Source organism: Trachymyrmex septentrionalis, unplaced genomic scaffold, assembly GCF_001594115.1.
Source record: "Trachymyrmex septentrionalis isolate Tsep2-gDNA-1 unplaced genomic scaffold, Tsep1.0 scaffold80, whole genome shotgun sequence".
Taxonomy (NCBI): domain Eukaryota; kingdom Metazoa; phylum Arthropoda; class Insecta; order Hymenoptera; family Formicidae; genus Trachymyrmex; species Trachymyrmex septentrionalis.
Genome location: NW_017305988.1, coordinates 1,591,637 through 1,606,417, shown reverse-complemented (window position 1 = coordinate 1,606,417; position 14,781 = coordinate 1,591,637). Strand labels below are relative to the sequence as shown.

Here is a 14,781-nt window from a genome sequence, read left to right as displayed (position 1 = left end):
TCTCTGTATATATATATATATATATATATGTATATATATATATATATATATTGTATATTAAAATTGAAATGGTTCTACTGCAATAAAAAAGTTGATTTTTCTATATAACAAGAATAAGTGATAATATATGTAAAACAGATACGAGGAATAATTCACAAACATTTCTATACTCATACATTTAGATCGACTGAATTGTGTAAGAAAGTTAGATGTCGCGATACGCATGTTTCTCTTCTTAAGAAGAAAGTAACCTTTCTCAAAAGTATTATAGAAGAAGGTCACTTGGGATTCTTCGTATAAGACTTTTGTACACAGTTATCTGAAACGACACAGAGAATCGGAAATACCTAATAGCAATTTTTTATACAATTAAGTTGTTAATAAACTTATGGAATTTTCCATTCACTTTCTCTCTCTCTCTCTCTCTCTCTCTCTCTCTTTCTCTTTCGCCTGATATTATCTATGCTTCACGTAGCATGACTTTTTATTGACGTCCTGACATTTTATAAACAGAGTGGCTCGAGCCGGATTTTCCCGTCGCGACGGTTCCAAGTTGACGTCGGGGAGTTGAAAATCTTTCAGCGCAATATTGGCTTGGTCTGGCTAGCTAATTACTCTAGACAGTCCCACTCCTTTCTGCCGACGATTTCCCCTTTGCCACCCACTCTCTTTCTACTGTTCTCTCTTTCCGTTAGACCTACAGCGTCCACCCTAGCGTAACCGTGCGTTGTCTTCGCGAAAGAAAAGAAGATAAGGTAGGGTGAGCTCTCCATTGCTTTCGGGGCTAATGTACCCTAAAGTACTTATAGTCCACACTGGTTGTAAACGTTCACGTAAAATTGTCAAGTTAATTATAAATCTGCGTTAATGCGGTATTTGTCTGTAGACTGGCAATATTTAACAAAAAAAGATTTCGGACAAACCGCGTCTATGGCAATTTGTAGATTTAATTCAGTCTTTGCATTAAAAACTGCGTGAATTCGTCGAATGTTTATGAATAATTCTCGCGCGCGATAAAGGTTGCTTTTTTATCATTAAAAAATCAAAATTTATTTTCTGTTTCTTTTACATTGAATTGTCGACAAACTTAAATTAAAATCGCAAAATTATAAATCGAGGTCTGATCCTCCAGCAATTCAAACGCAGTTTGCTCACCAAAAGGATGCAATTCTCCATCGTTGAAACGAATCAAAAGGACATGTCGTATCACCTCGCTCGCTGTGGTCCTACCGTCTCTTGTCTTGCAAAACGGTGCTTCCTTGTGTCAATGTCCTGATGTTACATCTGATGGCGACTCAAAGAAACGTCAGAATAGCTTTTGAAAGCGTACCCACTCACCCAACAGAAAGAAAGAGAGAGAGAGCGGCACTTTGATCACCGAATGACTCGCGACTTTGCATTATGAAGCTAAACTGTCGGCGAAGAAGAAATGTAGGCTTTTGCTCCTGTAGAGTTGAAAACTTTTTATCGCTCTGTGAGGCCCATTACAGGCAACAGGTTTTGGTTGATCCACTCCAGGAAGAAGAGAGGGTTAACAGGTAGGAAGGAGGTAGAACAGTTTCTAAATCCAAATTATTTTATACATGTGCCTAGAATTGAAATGACGATATTAAAATTATATTTGTATCTCACTCGACATTACGTATTGATAAGATATCTAAAATATTTTTTTCTAATTTTATAGTTTGATTAATCGTTTAGAAAGTTTACAGCGCGAAATCCGAGTGGACCGCAGGAAATCTATAAGAAATATGACAGGTAACATTGAAGACAGTATATTACCTGTTATGAAACGTTAAAATCATTGCAAACTTGTTGATCCCCATTCTAGCGAAAGAAGGTTGGCAAAACTCTAATCAGACGTGAAGCGTGCCAAGCGATTGCTCGAAATAATCCAACTTTCTCTTGGCGATTACGTGATACTCAAATTACGATAAAAGTTAACGGTAATCATCGTGATAACTAAAAGTCAGGAGTTTCCGAGCTCGCTCGGATCAGACCGTTATTTCTTCGGTCGCTTTTCCACTGCTTTATCCTTAATCGCTCTTTCAGCCACCCGACATCCCTGTCTGGCGTGGCGCGATTCACCCTCGCGACTCGACGTAGCCAGGCGGATGGTTCCGACCGGGAAAAATAATGCATTAGAAATTCAGATGACCGAGAGAGGAGGTCGCGCCGCGATTTATCAAATAAAAGCGGTAGTACAGTCAAATACCCGTCCATGTCGTCAGTGGAAGCGACAGTTCATTTTTAATATAAAGCGTGAGCGGGGGCGAGATCTTCCGGGATGCAGTGACAAAAAGAATATGGCAACTGCCCTGCCGAGTCACCTATCTCTAGATCTACGGATTTACAATAGGAAATATCTAATGGTTTGCGAAAGTTATGGCTGTAGATAATCTATCACGTTAAAGACATATTTTGTTTGCACTGTGCCTAAGAGGTAATAGGTTGAACTGTTTCTTAAAATGCGAAAATGTTAGTCATATTACTAGAGTTTCTAAAATTATATATATATATATATATCAAAACATAAAAGATATTGAAAAAATAGATAACAATTTTTTCTATTGTCATGTGATCTTCGTGATCTGTCCACCTCTTCATCCATCATAACTCTCATCGTCTCTCCCTTTACTTTACGGCTGAAGTTCCTTTTAGATTCTCACTCCCATCCCATGTTAATGCTTAAACGGTTTATAAACAGTTTGGCAATTTATTAAACTGGCAGTCAGGATTCTTTAAATACAGATCATGAGAGATCAATGTACTCGCGTTATGTAATTTTAAACTTTGTTTTTAAATAAATTAGATATTTTGGTTATTTCTGTAAACAAATTTCTATATCTCGTCTAAATAATTGTATTTATATAAAAAAAATCATTTAATACGAAATTATGTATTTAATATTAAAATATTGCGAAGCAGATAAATGAGAGGATTATTTATGTTAGAAAGAATGTAAGTATTACACAAATAAGAGAAATTTAGTGAAAGCAGATTTTACTTTTAGTGAACGCGACTAAAAAATGTTAATATAATTTTTTGTGTTGTATATAGAATTAGCACAAATAATTAAAGTGGTTGCTAACAACGTCATAACTGGCTCATTTAATGAGAAATAAGATTTTTAAATGGCAACAAGATGCTTATTTTTACGATTTACAGTTGACCCTCTGGCATATGTTATCGTCTTTTTTGTAAATTTTTACACCTCCTTTCCTTTTACGAGTAGAATAACAGATATAGGAACCCTCAAACGTCTTTTATTTCCTGCTAGAAAGGGGAAAATACGAAAAGCATGGCGAGAGATGTCTATCTGACAATATCGTCGCCATTCTAGAGAGCTTCACCTTCGAACATTTGCATAAAATTATTATTGTCGCAGAAAATCGCGGTTGTTTCACTTTCTTTATGGAACATTGTCGAATATCACCGATTGGTTCGTATTATGTTCTTGATCGTATATGTATTACATATACGTAGATATATATTTGCATTATATTATATTATATATCATCTTCTCCATAAAAAGAAGACAGATTAATAATTTATTTAACCCGTTATATCGAATATTAATAATGTAAAAATCTCTCTTTATTCTAAACAAAATTATAACGTACAATTTACAATTTTATTTGGAATAAAAGGGAATGATAATAAAAAGGGAAAAAGAAAGAGAGAAATAGAGAGAGAGAGAGAGAGAGAGAGAGAGAGAGAGAGAGAGAGAGAGAGAAAGACAGAGAGAAGTATAACGATACGAACCCCACGCTTTTATAGCGCTCCATTTGGCGTAACAACGAGCGTGGAAACTTCTTTTAGTGCCGGGCTACAGATTCCGGGCCGAAACATGCGTACGATTATGGGGTTTCAGATTATCAATTTGTTATACCGTGTTTATTATTTGAGCTTTGTGCAAACGGGTGAGCCACCCGCATCTTGCTACTGAAATCCCTCTGCTGCAGCTGTGGAGCGTCATACTTAGACGGTTTGGGGGATAATCTGGAATATTTTATGCGGCGTTATTCTTCCAGATGTTTTGCGCCAATGTGCAAGTTGAAAAGATTGTATGTATGAGAACGTATGAGAATTACATTTCTTCCTTTCTATAATTCGTCTTGCCAGATTGAACGAACTCCGCATCGAATATTTGCAATCATCTCGCACAACGGTTGTTAACACTCCTCGCTGTTTGAATGGTAGCGGCTGTAATATGTATTTGTAAGCATATATCAAACATTGCGTATTACATATAACCTTTAATCTGCCGATTCTTTAATAAATTTAGAAGCAGTATAAAACTTGTTTATATCTATGTCACCAGTGATTTAACGATTAAAAATAAATTAATAATAAAATAATTTTTATTTCTAATATATATTATAAACAGTATTTTTAATCGGAAGAACGTGATTACCGCAGATTTATTATTTGTATCATCGAATATAAAAAAGATTATTTTCGGTGTATTTTATTATAAATTGAATTTATTTTTATAAATATTGTCGTTATAAAACTCTTTTCTCTTCCATGAGCAATGTTAGAGACAGCGGATTGTGGAATATCATAGTAGCTGGGATTTTCTAGGAGAGTTATCTCTAATTCAGTAAGGATTTACTTGCCAATGAATCTTTAAATTAGATGCTCCGTTCTTTTCGTACTGCGCTCTTTCCCGAAGGGTAAAGCCCCGCTCGCTCAATCACCTATATCATGGAATCGCCAAGTATAGTCAATTCGCTTCCACCCTTCTTTCGTTATCGAGTCTTTATGCCCTCCTTTCCCTCAGTTTCTCTCCGCTTACCGATATTTGTGTCTCGCCATAGGCTTTTAGAAAATCCACTCTTATATCCTCGCTCCCGTTATTTTCACTCCGTTTGTATAAGCTACATCGTAATTTTATTTAACAATTTCACGGACATCAAGTATCACCGCTAGACTATTAGCGACATCAAGTATCACCGCTATATTAATTAATGACGGAAACGCAGCCCGAGACGTAGTTTAGTAAGAAGCAGTTCGGCCACGAAAATGGCCGTCCCGCAGGAGGGTGTAAGACGAAGAACGGAAGATAGCGGCGTGAGGATGATGATAATCCAGCTTCTAGCCTAGTCCTATCCCGAGGGATGCAGGGATTAATTGACACATCGGCGTCTTGGAGGAGTCTGCTGGGTTGACGCCTCTGCTTTGGCACCCACCGACGTGACTGATGAGACGCCTGGAACAAGGCGTCGGGAAAAACACTCGTAGATTCGTGGCTTTTTTGTAGAAAAGGTATCCAGCAAGAATTACCGACGAAGCATGGAACGTCGGTCGCGCCTCTTCTCCTGGCAAATAACTCAACTAATCAGACCACGTTCTCCTTCACCGTCCCATCCGCGGCGTTCCCGAACTAAAACATCTCAGCTGGAGGGCACGTAGATGTAACAGATTGAAATTTAATACGAGCAGCATGGTGACACATACGAAAAGACGAGATGTTACTTAAGGTTTCGTAGGACACACCATCCTCATAACGGAGATAGCGCCGTCTTGGATAGAAATTCATTAATGAGGGTTCGACAGTTAAAATCGTAATAATGAGATAACGAGTTTAATTTCTGTTGGCTATAATTCATGGAAATTTATATATGATTAAAACCAAAGAGAAATGTACTTTTAAACAAGATAAGATAAATTCAATCAAAAGCTGAAAAATAAGTTTAATATAAAGTTTTTATTAATATTATATTGCAGCACTTATGTTTTAATATATCACAAGACGTAATTTTTGTTTTAATTATATATTTAGGAAATTAGATTCAAATTTTAACAGATATGCAATTTTTGTACGCTCTCATTGTGTTAGAAGTATAATTATAAAGAGATGCACGATTATTATATATAGGCTCGCAAATCACAAAGAGAGATGACCGAGGCAGCGCGCGATAAGGGATAACACGGTAGTTGAAAGCAAAGAGCCGACGTGTACGAGGCGTCGGTGGCGGCACCCCATGTGAGTTATGGCCGTCCCGACGCTCTCTCCCGCTAGTCCTGGGCTCAATTTACAGATGATTCCGCGTGTTACCGCCTGGCCAGCGGCTGGTTAACCTCCGTGCCAAACACTTAATCTTCCGACGTGTCCTGCGGACGGACCGACCACGTTTTGGAGTCGGCACGACGTTAAATCGCCGTTGTAGGCGCAAGATCGATGTGAGAAAGAGAGAAACGGGGATAGATAAATAGACCAAGACGTTTGTAGGGTCCCGGACGTTACCGAACGGTGACCCTAGTGGCCCATAAAGTTAGTCAACCCTTATTCGGATTGTATCGTTATCCACTATTATATGAGCTTCAATGACGCGTGGATATCATGTAATTCAACGTGTAAATTAACGCACATTAAAAATATATAGTTTACATATCCGTTTATTATTATTTATTGCATTTAATAAAAGTATAAGTAATTAAAGGTCTTGCAAATTTAATTTCACTATGCTAAGTCGGGAAAATATGTGTGCAGGTCACTCGTTTTCCGAACAACTTGTTAGCTATTGTAAGGCTATCGGAGACCAATAAATTTGTATCGTGAATCTCTCTATAAATTTATCGGTTGGTCGATTAGCTTCGCAATAACCAACAAGTTGTTGGAAAAATAATTGCTGCAGATATCTTTCCGACATAACATAGCGAAGTTGATTCACGATACGTTTATTTCTGTATAGAAATACTATACAGGATTTCATTAAGTGCTTTCATGTATATTAAATATAATAATAAATATAATACGTAAATGGAATATGTAGAACGTATTTTTTGACATATGACACATTAATTTTACGTGTAAATTATACAGTACATTGTAAATTGCAAATGCGCGAATTGTGCAAATTAAAAAGCATAATTCTGTCCAGAAGCTATGTTGACTTTCTGTTTTCGAAAATTTTACCCCATCTGGATGCCATATTTTCAGATGACATTGTTCAGATGACAATATATTATTATTTGCTATCTAAATATTTGTAAATGTCCAGAAAACTGTGGTATTGATAAGTTATGTGTTCCAGATGTGCCACATCGCTAGTAGGAAACGAAAGGCTTGAAACTGTTATTAGCCGTCGGACAGGCACCCCACGGTGAACCACAATGTAGCGGTGAGGAGTCAATAGACTCCTAACGTTGTAAATGGCATGCCGAATCCTAATGGCAACATTAATTGACATTCACGTTTGTCACTATACTTTTTTGACAAATTCCATTATTATGTTTGCATAATATAGATCTCAATAGAACTAACAAAGATCAGAAATTTATTTCTCTTAATTCTCGGTTCCCTAAGATTTTTAAATATAGTTTATATAATGAACATAATTTTTAATTAATAATAAAAAGTTTATAATGTCGATCAGTTCATCTTTTATTTATCTTTTACAATTAAAGGTTAAATAAATACTTGGTTTTAAAATTACTAATTATTAATTGTTGTTAATGAATAATAAGTAAAATAATTGGTGCAAAGTGTAATAATTTTTCGATGAATATATTATAATATTATAATTATAACGCGTTGTCTTCATAGCGATGGTAATTGAAAAATTTCCGTTTTTCATTATTTTTTTAAAGCTTTAATTTTCTTAAAACTGTTTTTTTTGCCAACAGTAATGTGATGACTTATGAAACACACACAGTTTTGTACAAATAAGCGAAAAAGGCCATATTTGTTCGCGTGACCGAATATGATTTTATTCGCTTATTGATTTTAAACATTCCTGAATTAATTTTCTTACTATTGTATTTAAATAATTTGGTGACTTACCTTGCTGATTACTTTTCCTAGTAGTTTTCTTCTCCTTCATCCAGGGATACTCAGGAACGTTGACACCCGAGGGGTCAGCGACACCATGGGGATCCATCATGGTATGATACGCGGGATGATGAGCACCAGGACTGATAGAACCACCGGTTCCCGGCGAGTGTGCTAGGCTACTATCCCCAGCTAATTGTGGCAATGCCGTCATGAATTCAGCCATGGAGGGCTGACTATTGATGAAGCCGGTTTCGGCGGATCCACATGTTGGATCCATGGCTGGATGATGAGTTCCGTGCGGGGGCAGCCCGGCTGGGGTACTTGCCCCCGTGGCCACCGTGGCCAGCCAGAAGCCGCCCCCTCCGTCGTTCGCCAGGACGGGTGTCGTCGGCCTCGTCTTCACGGTCGATAGCTCTTTACTCGCGTGGACCAAATTCTGAAGATGATTGCTGAGCTGCAGATTGCGAGAGCTGGACAATTGCGGTTGGCGCAGATCTTCTTCGGGATGTACCAACGTTTGTTGCTTGCTACGCATGGGACAATACGGACTTGTAGTATGCCTCTTCTGATAAATGTAGCAATCAGAGAATGACTTGTAATTAATTGTCGACCGTGGGATATTGACTAATCCCTTTTTCACAATGTCCTTTTTTGATGTAATTTCAAAACGTAGTGTAGCCTTTGAAAAACACCCTATGCACTTAAATTCACTCAATAAATGTCTCACTAAGAGTTTCGTTTATTCTTCAACTTTCAAAATGTATATATATATTTATCTATTTACGTATTTTTATATTAAAATATCGCATTGTCATTAACAGTGGAAATTCGTTAAGTTAAAATTTGTTTTTAAGAAGGCTAAAGAAAAAGCGTGGATGTGCTTGTATAGCCTATAACTTATTATTATCATTTCTTTCATACATTGTCATTAATATATGCGTGTATGATGCAAAACTTTATTCATTCTTTACCTTAATCAACACAAAATCAGTTAATTTTCATGCGAATTTTTCATGCGAAGCGTCGTTTTTCCTCGATTACACTTATTACTTACTTGCGTTATGGTTTATGCCAAGAGGTACATCGATCAGCAATTGGTTAATTACAATTGTTTAGTACATTTTCATTACACACTGTAATACTCACTATGATATATTATCATCATTATCGTAAACTGTATATCCGTATTCATCTTCTTTTACAGACTAACTGGAATAATTTATGTGTCTCATAATATTTAATCTGACGTCAACGAGAAGCAAATTTTTGAACCACGCTACGAACATGACACTGCTTACTCGAGGTCGACATAGCTCAGACAACAGATTCAATTCATAGATCTGCCATCTCAATACAACCAAGCACAGATCACCACTGTCACACGTAGTCGCGACGGGTTGATCGATAGTCCGACCGATCGACGGAGAACGCCGTGCCGAATCGCGCGTACCACGAGTGCTGTTACCGTGCCGATCGGCCGAAACCCAGACAAGCGGGCTAGGGTACACCAAGCCAGTCACCGATCGCGGTATACTTGCTAAGTGACGAAGGAGTGAGAGGATGTAGAGATAGTAGTCGAGGGAAGGTGGGGGTCCGACAAGTCCGTGGTGGAGGTACCTGCCGAGCGAGAAGGTGCGGCAGAAGAGGCGAAGGACGTCCCGTAGAAAGAGACGGCTGTCTCCAGTCGCCAGGACCGAAATTTCCACGATCTTTTTCGCCTCTCTGGTGTTCCCGGTGTCTCTGTTGTTACTGCTGTCTCTTTCCTCGTTCCGGGAGGGGGCGGCTGGGAGTCCACTTTGGCATCGAGGTGGAAGTCGTCCTTTAATGTGGCGGCGGCCCGATCACGTGACTTCGCTCGTCGGAATGGAGCGACCAATCGTGGAGCGGTAACGCGAGCGGTGAGGCACAGCCCTCCGCCGACGTAGGCGGGCTGGCCTGTCGTGGCGACGGTGGCCTTGGAGGGCTCGGAGGGCACACAGCCAGGAGGGTACGACGACCAGGTCCGTGCCGTGAGAGTGCAAGCGGGCGACTCTCGTGCGGACGAGCACGAGGCCCGTTTGGGCGGCCACGGTTACTCGGCGCAACCCGGCGTACTGTGGGCGGTACGCGCGAGCGCGTCGTTCTGTATCCTGCCGAGTGGTGGGGAATCTTCTCACGTGCTCGGCCACGCGGTCCTCCACCTTCGTTGGATGAGCCTTCGAATCAAGGTACGACAGTCTTTAACTTTTATTAACCCACGAATGATACTGCGAATTCATTGTCAAGCTCCGCATAAAGACCGGAAACGTTAAAAACAATTTGTCAAATTATTTATTCTCGATACATTCCATTTTGCCTTGGGGCCTCGTCCAATAATGGATCCTAAATGCGTTTGCCTGGGGCCTAAATCCAATAATCCTCCTTTCTCTTTTGTACTTGTTTTGTAATAAGAATAGTATAGGTTTTTGGTCGAATGCGAATGAAATTCTTTCGAGAAAAAAAATAATCTTTGGGTATGTTTTTTTTGGATGGAATGTCACTTTTGACATGACTCCACCTGAGTCAGGTATTATTCTTTCGGAATAATTCAAAGTTGTGATTTGTAATTGTAAAGCAAAATATCTCAGTGGCTAATCGTATTTTTATAAATCATATATGATTATCCATTAAGATATTTTACTTTTGTTACAAATTCCAGAATAGAAATTGGCCCAGTACTAGGACAATACTGACTGCTATAGTTCAAGTGCTGGCGCAGTATTGGTCAAGTACTGGATAATAACTTGGGCCCAATACTGGCAGATGATACTGACCCATTTTAGCCAGTCATTTGCATCTGCAGTGATGACCTAGTACTAGCTGACAGAACTTTGGCCGTCACTTGTCAGCCAATCATTTGCCAGTGATGGTCCAGTACTGATTGACAGAACCATTGCCATCAATTGAAAGTCGTAGCGTTGGCTAAGTGTTGGTTTCCTTGTAACTGCTGATGATTTGCTAGCGATTCTATTATATATAGAATAATGCGGTTACTTTTCTTTTTATGTTGGTCTCGTTTATTCATTTATTTATTATTTAGAGACAGAAAATGTCTCTCATAACACAAATCTCCAAGGGACATTCCAAAGAACATTCAGAGGATATCCCTATGTTCTAAAAACGTTCGTCTTAACGTCCCTCGAATAAAATGTGCTATTAGGGGGTGCAAACGCGCGATACAAGAAAAATTTTAACTATCGACTCATAATCAATTCATGTATTGGAATGTAAATTGTTATATTTGTATACATATATATTAATATCATGCAAATATGATATACAGAATGCTTCTTCAAAAGCGAATTTGGTACTGGGTAGGTTCATGGATCGAATGCATCCCGTGTCGTTATTGCAACGGTCAGAATTGCTAGGGGCGCGCCGACTGGCATCGCGACGGTTCGCTGTGGAGCAGTTTTGATGACAGATTACCCTGATCCGCTTTGTGGAGGAGCTTTCATTTAGACAGGCAGTTTGATTGAAAAGTTCACTGTCGCTACCGAAGAAAAAATTTGTGCCACTACCCTCATCGAGTGATCCGTACATAACAAGTCGTTTACTTGCGCTAGAATCGATCCCTTTCAGCATGAGACGATCACATTCATCGTGTTCTACATGTTGCAACAGTTAAACGGTACATTTATATGTACCTCACGTTGCACTAGAGTGACAAGGATAAAACTTGCGAATGTTTTTATATTCGCACTACTCTTTTTTAACTTTATATAAATTTTAATTTGATGAAGTCCAAGACTTGAAATAAATATTTAAAAGCAATGAAAATGATAAAAATAATTATACTATAATATTAATAAATAACGTTTCTACAAATTCATTGCCATTTAGCAAATCAATTTGATGTTGAAAGAACCACTGTGATTGTACAAATCGGCACACGACTTATTAACAATGCTCGTATGCGAATAACATACATCGCAATTTATACACTCGTTAATTTTAGTTTATTATATACGAATTTCATACTGAAGAAGATTCAAAACAAAGGATCGAACGTTTATGTACTAATTTACATTAAAAATAAAATATCATTCCCACCTGTACATCTTGCTGGCTCATACAAGTATAGGCTTATTACACACGTTATAGATTAATTTCATTTGAGCCTGTATCAAGAATTTTTAAAAAATAATTATGACAGCCTAATGAAATTAGAAATTAAAAATTAAAAAATTGTAAAAACGTTTAGAAAAGACTATTTATCAGTAGAACGAAATATATTTTAAATATTTTTGTATGCATGATAATCGTATTAATAATTTATTTAATTGCGTCAGTGGGTTAGAAGGAAATTTCTGAGGGGTGGAAGAGGGATAAGGGTGTCAACCGTTTCCGAGCGCGAAGCGGGCGCGGATGGCTAGAGAGGAGGTGAAGAGGGCGACTAAGCGGGAGGGTAACGGAGAGAGACGAGAGAACGGAGAACACCCTCCACATCTGCCACCAGATTTAACTATACATTACAGACACACGATATGTCAAAGTCCTATACTTCATATCGACTCTGCCATTTATTAAAAGTTTCATCGCGCGCGCCTCGCTCGCGCCACCGATGTTCGGCAGCCCGACCCCTTCTTTCAAGCGCACTGCGAAAACATATAGGAAGAAAGGCCCGAAATATACGAACGAAAAGTTCGAGAAAAGAGCGAACGGGGGGAAAAAAGGGGTGCGCGCGTTCCTCAGATCGACACAGTTGCAGCGCTTCGCGTGATAAAAGCGACTAACGCTATCTTTCTTCGGCGATTCTTTATTTTACTCTCTTTCCCGTGTAAGGTGGAGTTTCCCCGATAACGGATTCTTTGGGAGAACTGCGCAGCGATAATTTTCACCGTTTGAATCTCTACGTTCGTTTTATTAATCTCAAAATAATTCGCCGCTTTGCTCTCTGCGGCGTTTTAAAAATTGTCATCAAAATCTTTTCCATCTTAAAGCAGCATTACGTTGCGCTGCAATATTTTGTTGAGAATAATAAGTTATATTTGAAATAATTTTGCGCACCGCGAAAAGCTTAATGCTAGAAAAATAAGATTCTTTCGAGCTCACCCTTTTTGTGACGACCGCGGAATTTCTGCGTGTCGGATCTTCGTATTTCCTCCGGCTGCTGCCGATTGCGAAATGAAGTTTTATATTAAGCTTGGAGAGTTTTCTCTCTCTCTCTCTTTCTCTTTTATTCCGTGCGCGCGTCTCTCGCTCATTTTTTCCTTTTCTCTTGTGCCATCGCTTTTTCTCCCACGCTCGTCCTCGCCCTTTATATATTTACGTACCGATAGATCGTTATATCGGCGTTTGCATATATATTGACGTTGCTGTCTTTCCTGCGACGATGCGTGATATACCTGCTATAGGGTGTACGAAAAATGCGTACCTGCAGTTTTGCAATAATTGCGTTATGTAATTTTACCTCCGTTAATTATAATATATTTTTGGTTAATTTCAAAGAAATGTGTTGACTCTTACTTTGCCCGTTACTTATTATTATTTGTTTTGTATAGAAAGAGTCCTTCGATTTGTTATTTATTTGCAATAATTATCATTGTTTAAATATTCGTCATTACAACTGCTTAATAAGTTATAGTACTAGTATTATATATGGCATAATTAGACAATTCTATGATATAATATGAACGAAAATTCAGCTAGAATAATATTTTATAATGAGAGATCTGGAAGGAATTACTTGATATTTACTAGGTCATGGTCCTTCTTTTAACGAATTGCAATACTAGGCAAAAAGGAAATGCGTACTGAAAGTAGCGTTTTCCACCATTAAAAGTAAATCATCCTTCATCGCCATCTTAGCGTAGCAACCGGCACGAGTCCACGAGTAGGGCTCGACCTGTCAATCTCACCGGATCACTGAGACGGGTCTTTGCCGTCCTTGCTTCACTGGAAAGGAGAGCCTCGCTTTTCGTACCTAAAACTCCTCTCCCCACTTCGACCCTTCCAACTTTTTTCTTCTTCGTCGTCTGGGGTAAAAGCGAACTCGTTAGACTCCAAGTGAAATTTTCTCTCGTCCCGCTGGGTAGCTAGTATGCCACCGGAAATGCTATAGAGCGCCTACTTTCACTACCGCTTCTTAAATTCACCTTTCTTGTCGCTTATCACGTTGCTTTGAGGATCGATTAAAAATTATTGCTTAGCTTAATACGAAGAAAGTTTTGAGTAAAGATCAAGCTTTTATTAAAATGATCCATGCGCAATTTAAAAAAACCTATTACTCAGATAGACTTTCAATCTTCTCTTAAATAAAATTTAAAGATGAAAACTATTTAATTAGTTGTAAGTAGTATAGATTTAAACAGTCAATCATAGTCTGATGATAATAATTAAAGCTGTGTGATGGAGGCAGATATATGATTGTTAAACGATCAGCAGGGATGAAAATCATTCGTAAGGCGAATCTGAGAAGCAAGGGATTGTTATCACAGGGATATATACGAAAAGGTGAGCTGGTTCGTGTTGAACAGCAACGGTGGTTCTTGCGATTAGCGCGCGACTAAGGGGAACTCCGTGGCTGAGGAGTCTGAGGTTTTAATTAAGCATTCACTGCGGATGATATCGCATGCCTCTTTATACTTCATAGCGGCCAGATGTTGCTACGAGAATGTTCCTTGCCTTAAGTCCTCTTCCCTCTGATTCGAGCTAGCTAGAACCGCACGAGCGACGTTTCTCCCGTCGCTATTTCGTTTTAATTATGCATATTTAATTTGCTTATATCTTGGCACCCACGTGGCACGTCGGCAGAACTTGAAGCTTCCACGGCAGCAATTATTCATTTGTTCGGACATATTAATTAAATCGTGTCGGATGACTTCCTCGATTCGGTCACTAGCAAAAAGTTTTTAGTATTAGTATTAGACTCAAAGATGAATTGAAACGTTTCAATTTTTATATTGTTTTATATTGTTGTATATATTTTATAGAAATCACGGATATTTGTAACCAGCGATGACTCCTGTAGCTTTCAT

The 14,781-nt window shown here is 38.6% G+C and overlaps 1 protein-coding gene and 1 long non-coding RNA gene across 2 annotated transcripts in view; one reads left to right on the top strand and one right to left on the bottom strand.

Annotated features, from left to right (window-relative positions):
* The window catches only part of LOC108754664 (homeotic protein proboscipedia), a 26,443-nt gene extending 18,125 nt beyond the window's left edge, over positions 1-8,318 (bottom strand). Inside the window, exon 1 of the mRNA XM_018497140.1 lies at positions 7,793-8,318. Coding sequence (XP_018352642.1) covers positions 7,793-8,318 — 526 coding nt within the window. The remainder of the gene's footprint in view (positions 1-7,792) is intronic.
* Positions 1-9,135, top strand: part of LOC108754665 — a 19,488-nt gene extending 10,353 nt beyond the window's left edge. Inside the window, exons 2-3 of the long non-coding RNA XR_001939723.1 lie at positions 1,196-1,200; positions 9,122-9,135. This is a non-coding gene — a long non-coding RNA (uncharacterized LOC108754665). The remainder of the gene's footprint in view (positions 1-1,195; positions 1,201-9,121) is intronic.
* Positions 9,136-14,781: the final 5,646 nt, after the last annotated feature.